At 37.9% G+C, this 19240-nt stretch overlaps 7 protein-coding genes across 7 annotated transcripts; 5 read left to right on the forward strand and 2 right to left on the reverse strand.

The window, feature by feature from the left end:
• Nucleotides 1–511: 511 nt before the first annotated feature.
• RO3G_01288 (uncharacterized protein) lies at nucleotides 512–1993 on the forward strand (the record flags this gene model as incomplete). Its single annotated transcript, XM_067655879.1, has 4 exons — nucleotides 512–831; nucleotides 885–957; nucleotides 1032–1593; nucleotides 1761–1993. 4 exons carry the CDS (start codon nucleotides 512–514, stop codon nucleotides 1991–1993), a joined length of 1188 nt encoding a protein of 395 aa, XP_067511980.1.
• Nucleotides 1994–2330: 337 nt separating this feature from the next.
• On the forward strand, nucleotides 2331–4161 carry RO3G_01289 (uncharacterized protein; the record flags this gene model as incomplete). The annotated part of the gene is made up of 2 exons (XM_067655880.1): nucleotides 2331–3685; nucleotides 3744–4161. The coding sequence occupies 2 exons, from the start codon at nucleotides 2331–2333 to the stop codon at nucleotides 4159–4161; spliced, it is 1773 nt and encodes a 590-aa protein (XP_067511981.1).
• A 328-nt stretch (nucleotides 4162–4489) lies between these two features.
• Nucleotides 4490–5114, forward strand: RO3G_01290 (uncharacterized protein; the record flags this gene model as incomplete). The annotated part of the gene is made up of 3 exons (XM_067655881.1): nucleotides 4490–4539; nucleotides 4588–4924; nucleotides 5043–5114. The coding sequence occupies 3 exons, from the start codon at nucleotides 4490–4492 to the stop codon at nucleotides 5112–5114; spliced, it is 459 nt and encodes a 152-aa protein (XP_067511982.1).
• Nucleotides 5115–7553: 2439 nt separating this feature from the next.
• RO3G_01291 (uncharacterized protein) lies at nucleotides 7554–11744 on the forward strand (the record flags this gene model as incomplete). Its single annotated transcript, XM_067655882.1, has 10 exons — nucleotides 7554–7618; nucleotides 7702–8230; nucleotides 8299–8908; nucleotides 8958–9068; nucleotides 9143–9341; nucleotides 9493–10321; nucleotides 10381–10508; nucleotides 10565–11168; nucleotides 11215–11445; nucleotides 11490–11744. The coding sequence occupies 10 exons, from the start codon at nucleotides 7554–7556 to the stop codon at nucleotides 11742–11744; spliced, it is 3561 nt and encodes a 1186-aa protein (XP_067511983.1).
• Nucleotides 11745–12077: 333 nt separating this feature from the next.
• On the reverse strand, nucleotides 12078–13676 carry RO3G_01292 (glutathione-disulfide reductase; the record flags this gene model as incomplete). Its single annotated transcript, XM_067655883.1, has 5 exons — nucleotides 12078–12092; nucleotides 12141–12547; nucleotides 12602–13129; nucleotides 13184–13444; nucleotides 13598–13676. 5 exons carry the CDS (start codon nucleotides 13674–13676, stop codon nucleotides 12078–12080), a joined length of 1290 nt encoding a protein of 429 aa, XP_067511984.1.
• Nucleotides 13677–14333: 657 nt separating this feature from the next.
• Nucleotides 14334–14624, forward strand: RO3G_01293 (uncharacterized protein; the record flags this gene model as incomplete). Its single annotated transcript, XM_067655884.1, has 1 exon — nucleotides 14334–14624. The coding sequence occupies one exon, from the start codon at nucleotides 14334–14336 to the stop codon at nucleotides 14622–14624; it is 291 nt and encodes a 96-aa protein (XP_067511985.1).
• Nucleotides 14625–15765: 1141 nt separating this feature from the next.
• On the reverse strand, nucleotides 15766–17853 carry RO3G_01294 (uncharacterized protein; the record flags this gene model as incomplete). Its single annotated transcript, XM_067655885.1, has 2 exons — nucleotides 15766–17346; nucleotides 17410–17853. 2 exons carry the CDS (start codon nucleotides 17851–17853, stop codon nucleotides 15766–15768), a joined length of 2025 nt encoding a protein of 674 aa, XP_067511986.1.
• Between the last annotated feature and the right edge of the window lie 1387 nt (nucleotides 17854–19240).

Here is a 19240-nt window from a genome sequence, read left to right on the forward strand (position 1 = left end):
AAACAATTCATATAGCTTTAAACATCACTTTTTATGTGCGAAATAATCAATGCTATTGTTTTTTTTTTAAAAAAAAAAGTGCATTAATAAAAAGATATACAACCACACCAAACACATTTTTGGACAAATATAGAAGCAAAATTTTGAAAAAATATGGCATGTAAGTTCAAGACGGATTTATACGTGTATACTTAAGCTTGGGATTTCAAGTTTTGAGAAAAGAAAGTTTCAGATGCTTATTTTAAGAATATATATATTTAATCATTTTCATAATGGATCTAAAGATTATTATGTATTATTGGTCAGAATTGTGTTGCTACTTCGAAGCTTTATAATCAAGAAAGATGTTCCAAAGGTGCTGCAGAAAGTAGAACTCTTTACATGAAATTCATGTGTCACAGCAAGCGAATAACTGAAGCTTTTTTTATTTTTTATTTTTAATACGCAGCAACAAATAAAATACCTTTTTCCTCCAAAGAAAGAAAGAGACAATCTACAGTTCACAAAATTTATGGTTTCGATCTTCAAAGTCATTCGAGAAAACAATGTCCAAGTATTAAATCAGCTGATTGGTTTAGCGACTGGAGAAGTACCTATTACACACTACAACAATGATTATTTATCAAAGCAAGAACTTGTACATTTGCAACAACAGTTGAAATACACTGGCTTAAAACTATTAGATCTTAATAAAAGATCAGCAAAAGGCAGAACGGCTCTTCATGTCGCAGCCAGTTGGAATAGAGTAGAGATAGCTCAGTTGTTGATCAACTGTCCGCTGGTCAATGTCAACTTGCAGGATCGAGAAAATGGCTGGACTGCTCTGCATAGGTATTTTTTTTTAAAAAATACTTTCGTAAAAGCTTATTGTTTTTATGCTATAGAGCGCTTTTTATGGGCAATGTAGAGATTGCTCGAATGTTATTGAAGCGGCAAGACATCGATTTATCTATTAAAGTAAATCAAAGCAATTATAAACCATCTGCTGTTCTTGATTTACTCGACTTACTCGATCTTTCTTTTTTATGTAGGATTGGGAAGGATTTGGAGCATTTGAATTGTATGACAGTACGATACCTGATGCGTTCCCTGAAATAAGAATGCTGAGTAAAGATAAAAAGAATATAGAAAGAACAGAAACAGATGACAATGCAGGATTATACAATATACTCGATAAAGAACGTCACTTATCTGGAGGAACTGATGTTTATACTTGGGGACAGAACACAAATTATGTCCTTGGACATCCCGATTCTGAAAATAGAAGTCGTCCTGAGCGTGTTCATTTCCAACTTGACTCTCAGCAGAACCCAGCAGTATTGAAAAGGCCAGCTTATGTGATTGAATCTGTAGTGATGGCTAAATATCATATGGCTATTTTAACTAGCGAGTCTACCCGTAATTTGTTAGTGTGTGGATTTGGAAGAGGCGGACGATTAGGATTGGGCAAAGAGATTGATACACAATTGGTACCAATACCAGTGCCTTGGTCAGAAAGAATTATGTCAGTCGCATTAGGACGAGATCATACAATTGCTGTGACAGAAAGTGGGGTAGTTATCAGTTTTGGAAGTAACGAGTTTGGTCAATTGGGTGAGTTATAATTTGTTTAAAAGAGCAGCAACAAAAACTTAGACAAGGAAATTGACAAAGAAAATATGTAGGATATGAAATAGAAAGTGATAATAAAAAGGATGAGGTTCCTATGCAACTAACACCGAAAAAGATCCAAGCACAAAGTTTAAAAAAACAATCCATAGTTGGTGCAGCGGCTTCAAGGATACATTCTGTTGTCTACAATGCCTTTGACCTATTCACTTTTGGTCTCAATCAAGGTCAACTAGGCTATTATCAAAGTGATAACAATGAATCTTGCCAAACCACTCCCAGAAAAATAAGCATGCCGATCGAGATAAAGCAGGTGATTGCAAATGTAAAGATCTCTTGCTATCATTCATACACAAAATGTCTAACCAGCTTCTTTTTTGTGTAGGATAATGCTACAGTTATATTAAACAAAGCTCATGAAGTTATTCTATTATGCAATTATACTCAACAAAAATTGTTGTAAGTCTTCTTCAGTTTCTTTTGCTCATTGTCTTGTTGCTCACATTTAAAAAAGTTTCCAGTTTAATAGATTTCCCAGTGACACGCAAGTGGATAAACCTGCTGCTAGTTACATCACAAAATTAATCTCAAGCGGCACGGAATATTTGGGAGCCTTAACGAACATAGGTGATGTGTTTGTGTGGACATGTAAATCTCAAACAAAAAACAACAAAACAATTGTAACAACTCCTAAAAGAGTATGGACATCTGGGAAAGCACATATGGCTGCAGTTGATGCAAGTCTAGGTCAATATGGTGAGATTGTCATCTGTACTGTTTCAGGCCATGTCTTTCATGGACGTCCCGAGAATAGTGGATACAAGTTTAAAGAGATGCCTTACATACAGCGATGTATTCGCGTATGTGCAAACTCTAGTGGAGCGTTTGCAGCCATTCGTGCTGAATACCTTTTGCATCCTACTGAGGTCGGTCCATCAACCCTTAAATACGACATTAGCCAATCACTGCCACATATGAAAATAAGCAAAGAATTGCAAATGAAGTTGAATGATTTGAATAAGCAAATGGAAGAGGCTATCGTAAATATCCCTGTTGAAGACGAAGAAAATCAAAGTAAGCATCAAATGCTTATTCGGCAAAGATATGAAGGCTTAACCAATATGGCCGTGGAAAGTGCTTGGGAACTTATTGAGGAAAAATCAAGAAAGGACGAGGCACTGGATACTGTATTTGTGATACGAAATAGACATGTTTATTGCCACAGTTCTATCTTGGCTTGTCGCAGCCAAATATTCAAGCGCATCGCAAAAATGGCTGACAAGAGCATAGGAAGCTTTAACGTTCGCTTAACCAAGCGTCAAGACAACCGGATTGAAGTACATATTGACAATTGCGAGCTGAGTTCCCTATTACTTATGATTGATTATATTTATACTGACGAATATGAGCATCCAATGAAAGTTTTCTTTTGTTCACCTGCTCTATCTGATGAAGCGGACGTGAGAAAGATACAAAAAGATCTGGTAACTTTGGCTGAACTCTTTCACTTACCGCATCTACTGGCATCAGCGCAGTCCTCCTTCAACCATCAACCAACGCCCTCATTTCTCTCTAGTCTAGATGGCCTTGTTGGGCAACATCATCCGAATGTAGTACTAAAGGTGAAGGATAAAGAGATACTGTGCCATGAAGTCATCTTACGCCAGCGGTGTGTTTTTTTCAAGCATTTACTCTCTCCTCAATCCACCTGGGTAGCACAAAGAAGAGAGCAGCAAAATGAGATGATTAAAGTCGATCTAGAGCATATGTCAAGTGAAATTGCAGAAACTATAATTCAATACTTTTATCTGGATAAAAGTTCATCCTCATTGTTTGATCATATTGAAAAGGGTACTGAAGAAGCCATGCTCCATTTTTTGCTCGACCTCTTATGTGAAGCCGATGCACTTTTGCTTAATAGATTGAAATTGATTGTAGAAAATGCTATTGTTCAATTTATCAAACTTCGAACTGCATCCACAATTTTGGAGCATGCTGATGTATATTGGGCTAATAGCTTGAAACATACTTGTTTATCATTTGTGAGGGCTAATTTATCTGCTTTCTTATCTTCAAGGTATACGAAATTCAAAAAAAAAAAAAAGAATGATTCTTATTGCTTTTTTTTTTTGTAGAATGCTGGATCATTTACCTGTTTCTTTGATATTGGAGCTAGAAGAGCATGTACGTCAATCACAGTCGAAAGAAATTCCATTAGTTCCTAGGGGCAATTTCAGTAGCACTAATGTTGTAGATACCGCCGAAATCGAGGATGATGAGTTCTCGACATCTCTGTATGCCTTGAGTCGAGGAGACGGTAGTAGCGCTGGCGCTTTTACAGAACTCTTGGTTACTTTATACCCCGAAAAGTCTTCTTCCGCGATAGAGCTAGAAATTAAGAAAAAGAAAGAGCCTGATGAGTTAACTGACAAATCACTTGCAAAAACAAAGAAAAGTGTACGTATACCTCTACATGAGCTGGTCGAAAGTGCTGCACAACCCGTTACTCCCTCTTATAACTGGGTATCTAGTACCGGAAATATTCTAGGGTAAAATTTGACTTTTTCTCTTGTATACATTGACCACTAATTATTTTTTTTTTTTTTTGCTACAGAAGCAAGCCTTCTTTACGAGATATTTTAGAAGAAGAACATCAAACTATAGATGCGACATCTAAGACATCAAAGGTTTGTCATAAAAATAAAAGTAAAGCCCTCTTTATGCTCACACTATATCTTCCTAGTCCATCGCACTCAAAAAGGTTTCACAGAAAGAGAGAAAGAAACTAAATATACAACTGCAAGAACCATCATCATCTCAAGCGGCTAAACCTGTGTGGGGCAAAATATCCCCAGCACCAGCAAAGCCATTCAGAAAAACAATGGCTGAAGACGAACAGCAAATGATTGTAGATAAAAAAGGAAAGAAAATGTAAGTTGATCTTTGCATGAGAATAGACTTATAAATTATGTTTATTAGATATGTCTCTGAAGAAGAGTTATTGAGTACACCAAGAGAAACAAAGTCCATTGTGAAAGAAAAAGAAAATACATACAATCCTGTGGAAAGCATTAGTTCAACATTTCAATTGACGCCTATACGTCGACAAGTCAAGGGCTCTTCTAATCAACCTGGTTCATCATCTGCAGTTCAATCATTTGAAACAATTCAAAAGCAACAATTGGAAGATCATTGGTTAAAGAATGCTAGACCTAAAAAGAATTTATTACGAATTCAAAAAGAGGAACAAGCGATTGCCGGACTAGAACAATATTACATCCAAACGCTGAATATTATGAGCGGTGAATGGTGTCATGTACAGAGAGTGACGAGTAGTCGGAAAAGTGTATAAATAAACGTAACTTATTCTTGTTTCCCTTCAATCATTTTCTTATTTAAAAATAAAGCTGGCAATATATTATATATTAATCTAGTCTAGATGCCCACGTTACCCTCAAGAGAAAGACAAATTCAGAAATGCTGCACTGAGGTCCACCTATCTGTAGCCCAATTAAACATCGCTTCGTCTTCATCTGTATTTTTAATATTGAAAACACAGATAAATTGCTCCTAGTGAATCTTCTAGTAAAGATAATTCTAAACCACTAGAATCACGTTATTAAGATTGAAATCTTTGCTGTTTGAATTGCTTTTTAGTAGTACATAACAAAGACAACAATGCATTCTCGTTTAAAAAAAGATTGGCACATTGCATAAGCAAAATACATAAGTGACTCTAATGGAATAGAGCAAAAGCTTCACTGAATAAACAAAGTTTTAAGTAAATGATTTTTTTTTTTTTTTGTATAAGTTTAAACTTAATTTAACAATTTTAAGTAAAAGATCACCGCTATAAGGAGAATGAATTTCACGGCACCATATCTTTTACAACTGTTTTTTGAATTTTGCCAATTCTTTTGGCAGAATAAATGCTGAAGGAGAAACACGTTCATTGTTTCACGATTTTAAGACAAAGAAGAAGGATATTTCAATCAAACTACTGTGGCCGACTATAATTAATGTAGCAAAAAAATTTGGTCCATAAATATTTCCGTAATTGCTGTTAAAAACTGTTATACATAGTTAATCCGTCTATATTTTTTCTTTTGACGACATGTAAACAAATATAGCAAAAGGTTTATGTTTTAATGGAGAATTTCCACTGGAATTTCGTCTTTGATGATCAACTGTACTGCCCGCAAGACGTGATCGCGAAAGCCACTCGTCTTATTCGGAAAATCAACCAAGAAAATAATACTTGCCTTACTAATACTCCTAAGCCAAGCACCTAAGCTCATCTGCTTTTACATGTCTTTTTTTTATGTACTATTAAGCAACGGCGTACATCTCGGTACGATGCCTAAATAAACATACTATATTCGAAATAAATGTTTTGATAGACGCATTTCCAAATTTCAATAAATTTGTAAACAATTATATTTTGGTGCTCATTTTGACATATATCAGCGGTTTGTTAATTTGTCCAGTCATTATAGTCGCTTAAATTAATTCGACAGAATAAACTGTTTCTTTATAACAGTTCATCGTTTGTGTACTTTCTTTCAACCCAGTTATATTCTAATAAATTAAAAAACATAGTGGAAGTTTTCCATAAGCTTTAACTTACGATATTTTTATTACCCACTTTACAAAATTTCAATTTGATCTTGCTCTACGAATAAAAGTAAGGCTTATAACACTCTACTACAAACTGTTATATATTGTACCTAATTAAATATATGTTAATAATATTCTCTTATTTTTCATTGCTTTTTTTTTGTTTTTCAAAACAATGGGTTGTGTTTGCTGAGTATAAAATTAAGAATAATGAAATTATTCAAGTGATCATCTAACCAATAATGAATGACTGTTTGTGAACAAAATATATAAATATGCATAAAATAAATATTTCTCTTCTACTCTGAATTAAGCTAAATGAAAGATCAAATCCATCGAAGCACTGTATCCTCTAACAGGTATATAAAGCCAAAACCAGTGCACAAACCAAGCAAGCGCCTTCCCATCTATGGCCTAACATTTTCTTTCAAGCAAGAGGAAACACGAATCTTCATAGATCCAAGTAACATCTGCATAAAGGCGAAAGAAATACTAGATATGATTGACAGTAAGAATGAATTCATAAATTTGGCGAATTCCGACTTTTGCATTCAAAAGAATGATGTATTTTCTGCATTACAGCTTTATGCTGATGAAAGGATTCCTTCTTCAGAAACTACTTTAACATTCACCAAAATCAATTTAAACTTTCAACAACCAAAGCGTCCGACAAATGCTTTCATTTTATATAGATCAGCCTGGGGAAAGATAGTTCGAGTTATGTTTCCGGAATTTAATAATAGTCAAGTATCAAAATTACTTGGAGCTATGTGGAAGTGGTCTAGCAAACAGCTAAAAGAAAAGTACATTCAGCAGGCAGACATGTATCGCAAAGCTTATAAAGAAAAATACCCAAATCATGTATACAATACCAAAAAAGTTGAAAGAAGTAATGCTATTCATTTACTTTCATGCAAAAATTTTGGAAATGACTGTTCCAGTTGGAGCCACCAAGATAATATGTTACAACTATCAACGACTGATTCCTTCATAGATGACTTTCATATTACTTTTCTTTCAAAAAAGGTTTTTAACAGTAGTATGCTTGATCCAAGCGGTTTCCAAGCATGTCCCAATCCTACAGTCCCTGATATCCCTAACAATGAATGGGAAAAAGTGTGTAACATTATATCAGACTTGCTTCCTAACAGTACAATAGAAGATAAATTTGTAGATAACCAATTTTGGGACAGCTTTCAAGATGCAAACTTTCCCCAGGATTTTTTATCTGAAAGCATGGCTTTGAACCAAAATCAATGAAGTTAGGGGCGTTTAAAATCAATAATAATAAAAAATAAATTCTTTTTTACTCTTTTTTTAATTTTCAAATGGCTAATAAAAAGAGCAGTGGCTCTCGAGCTAAATGGAATAGTTTCAACTGGGATACGTCAGAGTATAAACCAAGCAAAACCCAAAGTCGATGTTAACCTTCTTTTTTTTTTTTATTTATTTTATCTACTCTTCCGACACATACAGTTTAGACAATACACCTGTTGTTCATGCCACGTTGGATTCTCTTACGAACGATTTCAAAGTCACTCAACTTTCCAATCGACAGTGGGATCAGCAAGATATCTGGGAACCCCATGAGCCATCCTCTGGACGGTTTTCCAACATCAAGGAACCAACAGCCACATTTCGTCTGAACCTGGACATTCCTGACGCACCCGTATTTTCTAAAGTGATCGATTACAGTTCGTTTCGTGACCAAGAGATCGTACCGGATTATGAGGATATCATGATGACGACAGTAACGGATGAATTTGATGATTATCGTATGCCTATACCCGACGTGCCTGTAAATCAAATTCGATCACCTTATGAAAGTGCGGAACAATACTTGTATACCCACTATGAACTGATGAGACATGATTTTCTTATTCCTTTGAGAAATGCAGTCAAAGGATACAAGAAAGATTATGCTGCTATCAAGGGGAAGGAAGATTTAAGTGAGGCGATGGAAAAACTATCACCAGCTCAGAAACCTTTTCGTCTTTATGAACACGTAGATTGATATACAGCTGACACATACAAAGAAGAGCTCATTATTTTTTTTTTTTCTTTTTGGTCTAGGTTCAATTGAACGCCATTGTCTTTGGCACACGCCAACCCTTGTATAGGATCAGTTTTCGTTTACCTTATTATGTACGTGTCCAATGGGCGCAATCGAAACGATTGATACCTGGTTCGCTTGTCTTGTTATCCAAGGATCATTTTGAGACGGATCTAAAGGTGGCCACGATTGTTGACAGAGGAGAGGAACCGATGCAGGGGCCGAATCGATTTGAATATATGCTTGATTTATATCTAGAACGAGACAATGATGAACAACCTCTTGGTTTTGGTGATCCAACCCTGTCAGATAAAGACACCTATGTGATGATTGAAGCCACAGACGGATACTTTGAAGCTTATCGACATATATTAAAAGTGCTGCAAAAAGTCAAATCGGACGAACTGCCTTTCTCACCTTATTTCGTCAATCTGTCAAAGGAGATACTCGTGCCTCATTACGCGGCTAGAAAGAGAATATACGATGCAAACGTCTACAAGACATCCCACCGAGGGGAGCGTTGGCCGGTGGATATCATGGGTGCTTGGCCTGAATATAACACAGGCATGGATAAAACCCAATTGGATGCTCTCAAAACGATTTTATCTAGAAACCTCTCCATTATTCAAGGTATGCTCTTTATCAATCAGCAGTGTATGATACTCATCTACTTCACTAGGTCCACCCGGTTCTGGTAAAACATTTGTGGGTACATATGCTATGAGAGTCTTGTTGAACAACTTTAATGAATCACTGGGTCCCATTGTTTGTATTTGTCAAACCAACCACGGTAAGTGGCTGATGAATTGTTTTACAGCACCTTGATAGATTTTTTTACAGCATCTTGATAAATTATTTTACTAGCTTTGGATCAATTTTTGGAGCATATTTTAACCTACAATGATAAAATCGTTCGTGTGGGAGGAAGATCAAAATCAGAATTATTAAAACTGCACACACTTTATGAACGCAAAAGGACACTTAAAAGCCCACACGGTATCGGTCGATTGTATCGTTCTCGGGATGATGTCATAAAGAAAATAAAAGAGACCTTGATTCAGTTGTATGAAGAACCCTGTGAACACCTGATTTTGTTGAATCGATCCAAGGACTGAGACCTCGTCAGTTGGATGTTTAAAGAGAGCAATCAGTAAGGAAAAGAAAAAAGAAGCAACAAGACAACAACAATCTGCTCAACCTATTGGTGATAACAGTGACTCGGATGATGATTGGGAGATTACGTCTGTGGTGACTGCGATCAAGAAACCACAGCAGCAAAGAGGTCGACGCGACAACAATAAGATGAATAAGAATAACACAAGAGGATTAAGCAATACGAATAGCTTGTGGCAAGGAGGTAATCCAAACAGAAATCAAGAAGTCAAGGAGAAAGTGACGAATCCTATCGAAATATGGCTCAAGGACGCCATTGACTTTGTTTCCGATGGAAACATGGACAGGTTCAATGATGAGAGAAAGGAAGAATTGCTAGAACAAACAAAGGGAAAGGTCTTTGAAGACATGATTGATGAAGAAGCCAATTTGATTGATGAAGAAGAAATGCAAGACATTCAACAAAATTTCAAAGGTGAAGAACTCTCTGATGCTCGAAAAAACCCCTTCATCCCGCTCGGAAAGGCCTATCAACGACTGACCGAGTCAGATCCAGGAGAACGACCTGGAAGAAAGGTGGTGAATTATCAAAAATCTGAAAGGCCAAGAGGGATTGATACCCATTTTGATTTCTTTGGTGAACCAGAGGAAGAGAAGGATGAGCAAGATATGTGGGGATCATTGTCCAATGGGAATGATGCAGTAGAAAGATGGATGAAGGAAGACGATGTGTTTATGTGGCCACTGGCTGCTCGATTGAAAGCACACAAGAGATGGATAGAGTTGAGGAACCAGGGATTGGAAGCTGCTTTGCGTCATCTCATGACTCGTTATACAGAAATATCAAAAGAGATCCGTACGATCATGGCTAAATTTGAAGCAAAGATTTGTAGAGAAAATCGTGTGGTTGGTATGACGAGTACCGCGGCTGTAAGTTACTTTATTAAAAGAGAAGATGTGTATCTTTATCATTCATGTATATAACGTAGGCCAAATACCATGATCTATTAGAAGAAATGCGCCCACGTATCATGATTGTAGAAGAAGCAGCTGAAATGCTAGAGTCACATATCATCTCTGCCCTTACGACTTCTTTGGAGCATTTAATCTTGATTGGGTAAATAACGAAACTGTCGACCTAACACCAGTAGACTGACTGCTGCTTCATTTTAGTGATCATCAACAGCTGAGACCTTCTACCTCTGTTCATAAATTATCTGAAGTGCATGGGCTGTCCATCTCCTTGTTTGAACGTTTAGTCATGAATCAATTCCCGTTCACACGTCTATCACACCAAAGACGTATGCGACCCGAGATTCGTCAATTGATCAACCCCATTTACCGAGACCCACCTCTTCAAGATCATCCTGACGTGATCAAATACCCTGCGATTCGAGGTGTAGCTCAATCTCTTTTCTTCTTGAGCCACAATGAAGATGAACATAACCTGCCTGATTCTGCATCTAAAGTGAATGAACATGAGGCTAAGTTTGCGGCCAAGCTGTCATTCTATTTGATGCAGCAAGGTTATTCAGCCAATAAGATTACGATCATTACGATGTATTCAGGACAAAAGACCCTTTTGAAAAAGTTTCTTCGGGAAGAACGAAGACCCAATATGGACACAGATACGATTCAGGTATCCAGTGTGGATGGATATCAAGGTGAAGAAAATGAAATCATCATCTTGTCTTTGGTTCGTAGTAATACGCAAGGTCAGATTGGTTTCCTGAAGGCAGCGAATCGTGTCTGTGTGGCTCTTTCGAGAGCAAAACATGTAATTCATCTCAATTCTATCATAATTCATACTAAATAATGAATAGGGAATGTATATCTTGGGAAATGCAAGCTTATTATGTGAAAAGAGTGAGTTGTGGAATGAAATCATTGCTGGCTTAGAAGAAAGACAGGAGAATATGATCGGAACAAGCTTACCTTTGAAATGTGTAAAACATAATACTGTCACACAAGTTCAGTGGGCATCTGATTTCGTAGAAGTCGCAGAAGGTGGTTGTTCTCGACCTTGTGGTGAAAAGCTTGATTGTGGGCATGAGGTAAATGACGATTGTTGCATTGTTTTATTTTAACTCTTTATTAGTGTCTTCTCAACTGTCATCCATATGAACATGATGATATCTTGTGTAAACAATCTTGTGGGAAAATATTGGAATGCAAGCACCCATGTACGCGTAGATGTTTTGAAAAGTGTGGTCCTTGTTTAACTAAAATATCTGTACGTTTACCATGTGGAGATTTCATGGATGATGAGTGTGGGGTTATCAGAAGTCTTGCTCGGAATCCCCAAGGACACCGTTGTCCTAAATGTAATAAGCCTTTAGTGCAAAAAAAGTAAATAAATCACAATGTGTCTTGCTCTTTATTATCAATAACACAACACTTTGTCTTTTCTGTAATATACAGTGTTTCCAAAAAGTAATGTCTCATCCAAATGTCGTTTTCTGTATAATCTGTATTATAAAATTTTCAGAAAAGTGACATTAATTTTTGGAAACACTGTAAATTAATTTACAATCAATTCCTACTATGTTTGCATTCCTCTTTTTAAATAGCACATGGTTAAAGGATGAAGCTTTAAGGGTTAAAAATGGATAGCTCTGATAATATCAATACTCTTAAAACATATCCATGCAAGTGCATACTTTATTTAAAATTCTATAGAATCATTCTAACGCATTGTAACCTAAAAATGACATCAATAAGAATAAGATTATAAAACATCAGAACTTACCAATTCTTCAGCAGCTGTAGGATGGATAGCAACACAGGCATCAAAGTTAGCCTTGGTAGCTCCCATACGAACAGCAACACCAAAACCTTGAAGGATTTCATCACTGCCTCTACCCAAGATATGAACACCCACGACCTTTTCCTCAGGTCCTGTGACCACAAGTTTATAAGCAGTAGGTTCCTTGTGTTCGAGCATGGAAAAGTACATGTTGACGAATTTAGAAGTGTATGTCTTCACGTTCTCATCCCCATACTTTTCACGGGCTTGATCTTCTGTTAAACCAACAGTACCTGCTGTAGGATGAGAAAAGACGACGGTAGGAATATTTTCATAATCCAATTTGGATTCCTTGAACTGCTCACCACCAAACAAACGATCAGACAACTTGCGACCTGCAGCGATAGCAACTAAAAATCACAATTTGTATCAATTTCTTCTATTATGCCACACATCCTACTTACCAGGTGTCAACTCAGCTCTACCACAAGCATCGCCTAGAGCATAAACATCCAGAGTAGATGTATTTTGATACTCATCCACAGCAATGTAGCCTTTCTCGGTCAGTTTGACACCGGCTGCTTCCAAGTTCAACTTTTTGATGTTTGGCACACGTCCAACAGCCCAAAGAACGGTATCGACCTCCAATGAATGGGGCTTTCCGTCGATTTCATAATTGACACGAATTGCACCATTCTCTTCACGTACCAGGCTCTTTACACTGGAATCAAAGGCAAAGTCAACGCCGACGGTTTGCATCTCCTTCAACAGGTTATCACGAATGATGCTATCAAAACTACGGAGGATGTGCTTGGTACGTGAGAAGACGGTGGTCTTGGTACCCAAGGTATTAAAAATTCCAGCCAATTCAATACCAATGTAACCTGTACCAATCACAGCCACACGTTTGGGTTGTTGTTCAAGGTCAAAGAAGGCATCGGAATCAATACCATGGTGAGCACCAGGGATATCAGGAATCAAAGGATGACCACCTAAAAAAAAAAAAAGAGAGTTAAAAATAAAATGATGACAGCCTTTTTTTTTACCAGTGGCAATCAAGATCTTTTTAGCTGAAAGTTCAAATGATTCAGTTTCTGATTTCTGAACACGCACTGTGTTCTTATCTATAAAACTAGCAAATCCTTCAAAATGTTCTACTTTATCATTGCCCAAGTTTCTTTCATAAATGCCATTCAATCGCTTTACATAGGCATCTCTCTTTTCTTTGAAAAATTTCCAGTCAAACTTGGCTTCATGGTCACCAAAGCCATATTGTTTTGCGTCACGCAATGATTCAGCAATAGAGGCTACATGGAAGGATTAGCATTGGGTTTCTTATTATTATTCATACTACTTGCCAGCATTCCACATCACTTTCTTAGGTACACAACCTACATTGACACAAGTGCCTCCTAATCTGTGTTGTGCTTCAATCAAGGCCACCTTTGCGCCGTGGATACCACTGGCACGTCTAGCAGAGGCAAGTCCACCCGAGCCACCACCAATAACAAGATAATCATAAACAGTTTTTGAAATCATGGCTTATTAATTATTTTTTTTTAAAAAAAAAGGGGGTGCTTTCAAGGGGGAGGAGGCAAAGTTACTATTTTTCTCATCCAATCATATTCTTTCGCAGTAATATGCGTTCCTGAAAACAGAGACAGCTGCTTACGATTTACTTTACTGCCAAATGAATTCCTCTTTTTTTTTTTCTGATCATTTTTCCTTTTCATCCAACATGATAAAACAACATGTTGCTCACATTAAAGTTATTCAAGTACTGTGTTGCAAGTTTCATAACTGATCTTTGTTACTTTAAAATACAAGTCAATGGACAGCCGTTCCACTCTCAATTTGCACACTTTACGAAAATGAATCGACATAGTTCTCAAACTAATGTTGACTATTTCTCGACAATAGATTAACCCACCTTTCGAATGAAATGGGATTATGGTTCAAGGCTGAAGCCTTTCAAAGTTCTAAAACACAGGCTCTTCAATTGGTGTGAGCATGTTGACTGGGAGAAAATAAAAAGAATCATTCTCTCTATTTATAGTAAAATGAAGTTCTATATTTCCTAAAAAGATGTAAAAATGACAAAAATGTAAAGTAGTACTGTACACTTGCGCCACAGTACCACGCCTCATGCATAAAGATAAACATCACTTTTTCTCTCTTTTTTTCATTCTGTTAGCTATGCGTATTTTGGAATTAACACTAAGCGTTGGATCTAATCCAAAACCCAAGGTGAAACCTGCAGATCGTTTTGCTGATGATGGCATGACCCTGTCTGATCAAAAGCCTAAAGATGTTTCTAGTGATGATGATCACCTTTTGAAAGAGACTCCAACGGAGCGCGGCGTTTCTGTCTATCTTGAATTGAACTCGAAAGCCCCCTTTGTCAAGATCGGAGGCAAGTGGTTCAAGGCGCCCGTTAAAAAAGAAGAACAGGATGAAATTGAAGAGCTGTTTACAAAGAAAAATTAAAAAATTAAATGATTCATCAATGCATGTGTGGGACAGAAGGGCGGATAGAGTGTATAATGGTTCTTTATATTAAATAAAGCGATTTATTTTACAAATGAGTCTTGTTGGCTGTAGTAGTCATTCACTAGCTATTAGACAATTCAACGCAACTGTTGGCATTATAATAAAACTACAATGCTACCCTTTTACATCTAAAGCTGTGAAACAAGTTAAAACATTCGTACTTATTAGCATTATGATTTTTACGGCATACATCCTATGATGGAGAGAAGGGAGATCTAATGCGCTACATTTTCTATTTTGGATTATACAAACATTCTGATAACAGCAATTAGGTAAAGAAGACATGTTGGTGAACGTGCTTGAAGAATAGAGCACAGATGATGCGACTTTACGTTTTTTTTTTTCAACAAGTTTTTTGAAGAGCTATAAACAAGTCTGGTTTTATAGGGTTCTAATGCAAGATAACGAATTTTTTAGGATAAACAATATGCATGTGGCCTGTCATTAACTTGAACTAAGCTCATCACCAGACTTTTCCTTGTAAAACCAAAAAGTAAATCATGTACTTTAGGGTCTTTTATTCTTATTTTCTAAATTACCTTGCCAAAACAAAATCACACTTTACGCTTTATTGATCGAAATAAATAACTGTCCATTTAATAGTTGGACATTTTAATAAGGAAAACACACCAGCTCTACATTATCATTATTCTTCATCAAATAGGCTCACTCAGACATTAGATAAAACACACCTTTCGAACATTAAAGATGACAACATCATCCAAGCATAAACAAGTTCATTCAGGAGGAAAATTTGCAGTTTCCGTCATATCCAACTGCTGATTTATACCGTCCAGTGGTCGCTTAGCTCAGGTTAAAGATTTTGTTTTATTTAATAGAAGATATTTGCAGGCGACTAAGAAGTCATTATTGCATCTTCAAGTACAAAAAAAGGAGCCTGAGAAACAGAAAAACTCCAAAAAAAAAAAAAAAAAAAAAAAAAAAAAGATAAAGATAAATGATGAGATATGCTGCTTACTCCCACAACTTAGCTGGCCTACTGTCACAACCCAACGGCAAGGGACTTTGATGGCTTTACTTCCGTGGGGGATCAGTAGGAGGCCGACAAAGAAGGGTTTCAGTCAGAGCTAGCAGAAGAGCGAGAATACCAAGAGGCACCAGGAGAAGGATCAATGGGGTAGTACCCATTAGGACGGCAGAGACGTTGAATATGCCAGAGCATCAGAAGAAGAGAAGACCACCATGGAGGACAGCGAGCAGAACGGCCAAGGGGCATCGAAGAAAGAGCAAAATCGATGGGATAAGACCCAGGAGGACAGTGAGGTAGATCGGACCAGAGGAACGATGGTATAAGGTCGCACTCTAGGAAGTGACGACGAGAGCGACGATCACGGCCACAAGGACAGTCTTCTGGTTTACCAGGCAGCCAACCAAGACGCCAACGGACCAAGAGAGAGCGTTCTGCACGGGTTGCAGGAACATAAAGGATGGGATCAACCACCAGAGCAGGGCGACATGCGCGTAAGAGAACCTGGGTAGTGGAGGTGACGAGAGATGTGAGTTGACGCTCACGATACTGGCGAAAGAAGGTCTTGAGCCGAGTATCGGAGGACGGAGCAGGAGAAGGCAGAGTCAGGAAGAGAGGATTTTTTTCAAGATGAGTATTGATGCGTGACGTTGGAAGTGTGGACAGCAGGAGCGACAACAGGCAGGAACTTGGTAGTGACCGAAGACGAAGACAGTAACGGGTGACAAGCACATCTATACGATGGCGCATAGATGGCAAGGTGGTGATATGCTTGATGATGGTAGTAGATGAGGTACGATGACCATCAACCAAGAGACAGAGACAGCGATCTTGTAAACCTTCTAAAGCCTTGAGATCAGAACCCATCAGTCGAGAGATAGCCAAGCCATATTCAAACTTTGGGCGAACAAAGGTAGCGTATAGTCGTGAGCACAGCAGCAGAGAGAAACCTTGACGGTTGACACCAATCTTGTTGAGAATAGCCATAACCTTAAGAACACCAGAAGATCGAAGAGAGACCAAGGAGGGAGCAGAGAGACCAGTCTTGACAAACGGCATACCAAGGTATACGAACTTGTCGACCAAAGGAAGTGAAGTACCATAGAGACTTAGTTGGGTTGAACCAGAGGATGATGACGAGGAGGTGGGGTGGTTGAGCACCGCACACTTCAGAGGATTCCAGCGATAGCCAAGAGACAAGGAGTGATCCTCACAAAGCTTGAGCATCTCTTTTACTGACTTTGCCGAGCCAATGACTGCGACATCGTCAGCAAAGAGGAGAGAGTTGACTGGGACCATACCAGCATCAGCAGAACTAGAAGAGGGAACCAAATGAGTGGCTGGAGCAGCGACTTGACGGAGGAGAGCAGGTAAAGTGTTGATGTACACCGAGCACAAGTGAGGACTGAGAACAGAACCTTGCAAGACACCGGTGACAAGAGAGAAAGGAATGGATGAGTGATTACACACCAAGACAGACACCGAGACATCATCGAAAAGATGGACCAAGAGGGACTGGAACGGACTTGATGCACCAGAGCGAGAGAGGGCATCCCAGATAACACGCCAGTTGACGGTATCGTAGGCCGATTTGATATCTAGGAACGCGACCATAGGAAAGCGATGTGAGCGACGGTAATAAGACTGCATCAACTCATGAAGACACAAGGCCTGATCAAGAGCTGAGCGACGAGGACGAAAGCCACCCTGAGCCAGATCAAGTGGAGGTCACACCGAGGTCAGTGAGATGGGTCGATAGTTGGACGGCAGCGAAGGATCACCTTTCTTGAAGATCGGATAGACTTGAGCATGCCGCCAGAGAGAAGGAACGTAAGACCATTGACAGCACAAGGAAAAAAACCATGACAGCAACTGGGAGAGATCAGTACTGATCGGCTTGAGCATCTCGGCCTTGATGTGATCAGCACCAGGAGCTTTGCGCGTAGGCAGTTGACCGATAAGTGTAGCCAATGTTGCAGGCGAGAAGAGTGATGTATTCAAATGAGTGGAATGGGTAGTAGATGTAGATGTTTGGGCAGCAGCACCAGGGGAGACGAACCAAAGAAATGAAGGAGGAGGAACAAAAGGCAGACAGTGGGAAGATGAATCAGGAGGAGTCGATAGACAGACTGATGGAAACAAGTGACCATTCGAAAGAGAAGCCAAATGACGAGTCATTAATTCCACTGCCATCGCCGGACCATTAGGACAAGTGAAGAGAGTATATGACATTGTAGATGTAGTTTGTAGTCGATTAAAAGTAAAATAAAATATGAAAGGAAACTTCATAAGCGATGAGTCTCTTGTACCTCTTTATTGAAAAAGAACCCGTTGGATATAAACTACGTCTTGTTTTATAATTGAGGAATTGATGTTGCACAGGTTGAGATGTCTTTAAATACACCCCATATGTGAGCAGCCACAGAGAGAATGTTTATTTGATTCATTCAATATCTCAAGCTTCTTCTGATGCTTTTCAAAAGAAAACGTGTCTATTCACTGAAATAAAAAATGAATCTTTCTGGCAAAGGAACCTATTTACTCTAAAAATAAAGATGTACTTGCAAGTTCACTTGATCAGGGCATGAATCACCAGAAAGATAATTATTCTGAAAAGTACGATTGAGAAAAGAGTTCACGTCTAAAAGACTGTTTCAATGGAACACTTTATAGAAAATCATATAGCTTACATGATCTGCTCTTTTTTTTTTTTTTTTTTTTTTTTTTACTTCATAAAAACATTCATTTTACAACAGATTGAATAGTTGACAATACAGCTTGTGAAAAATCATGGATTATTTTAACCACACGGGTATCTCTAGAACCACCAAATGAATAGACTTTAACTGGTTATGACATAGTTCAACATAACTATTGGTAATAAACGCAAAACGATTCTCCAAGAATGAGCCTCATGATTGTCTTTTATTAATAATTGAAAACAAAAAGACAAAGAACTCTACTAAAACTCATTTTTAAAAAGAATCAAAACTGACAACATGTTCACTGCATTTAAAATAACTTTAGTATACATGGGCTTGTACAATTTCCACTGTAGAATGAACAACTTTGATCATGGACCTCATGTGCCTTTCCCATGCTCTCCCAATGACACCACGGACTATACGAGCAGTAGACACCATAATTTGGTTGTAATCTCTGTCTTTTATCTAAAGAATGACTGTAAGCAGCATTGCTAAAAATGATTGCAGCAGACATTGTACTAATTATTAGTCAAAGTGGATGATTATCAGCTGGTATGACCTTGTTTAACATTCTAGGGCCCCAACATCAATCGACTTTTATCCGTCCAAGCGCTGTCCAAATTTTTCTTATGCTCTCATTGGCAAATTTCATTTGGAAGGTGTCGTTGGAATGATAACACCTTCATTTAGCCAACCATGGATGATATCCATTAACTTAGGCTGTAAGGTGCATGTTACTGGACATCACTTTATATGAACAACATCATCCTTTGGCATTGGAAGATGTGAGACAGTCCCTTTGATGTTGTATCCTTCTTTTTTTAATTTTGTTGTTTGCTTCTGTAAATGGCTTAATGGTT

The sequence above is a fragment of the Rhizopus delemar genome, genomic scaffold, assembly GCF_000149305.1.
Source record: "Rhizopus delemar RA 99-880 supercont3.1 genomic scaffold, whole genome shotgun sequence".
Classification (NCBI taxonomy): domain Eukaryota; kingdom Fungi; phylum Mucoromycota; class Mucoromycetes; order Mucorales; family Rhizopodaceae; genus Rhizopus; species Rhizopus delemar.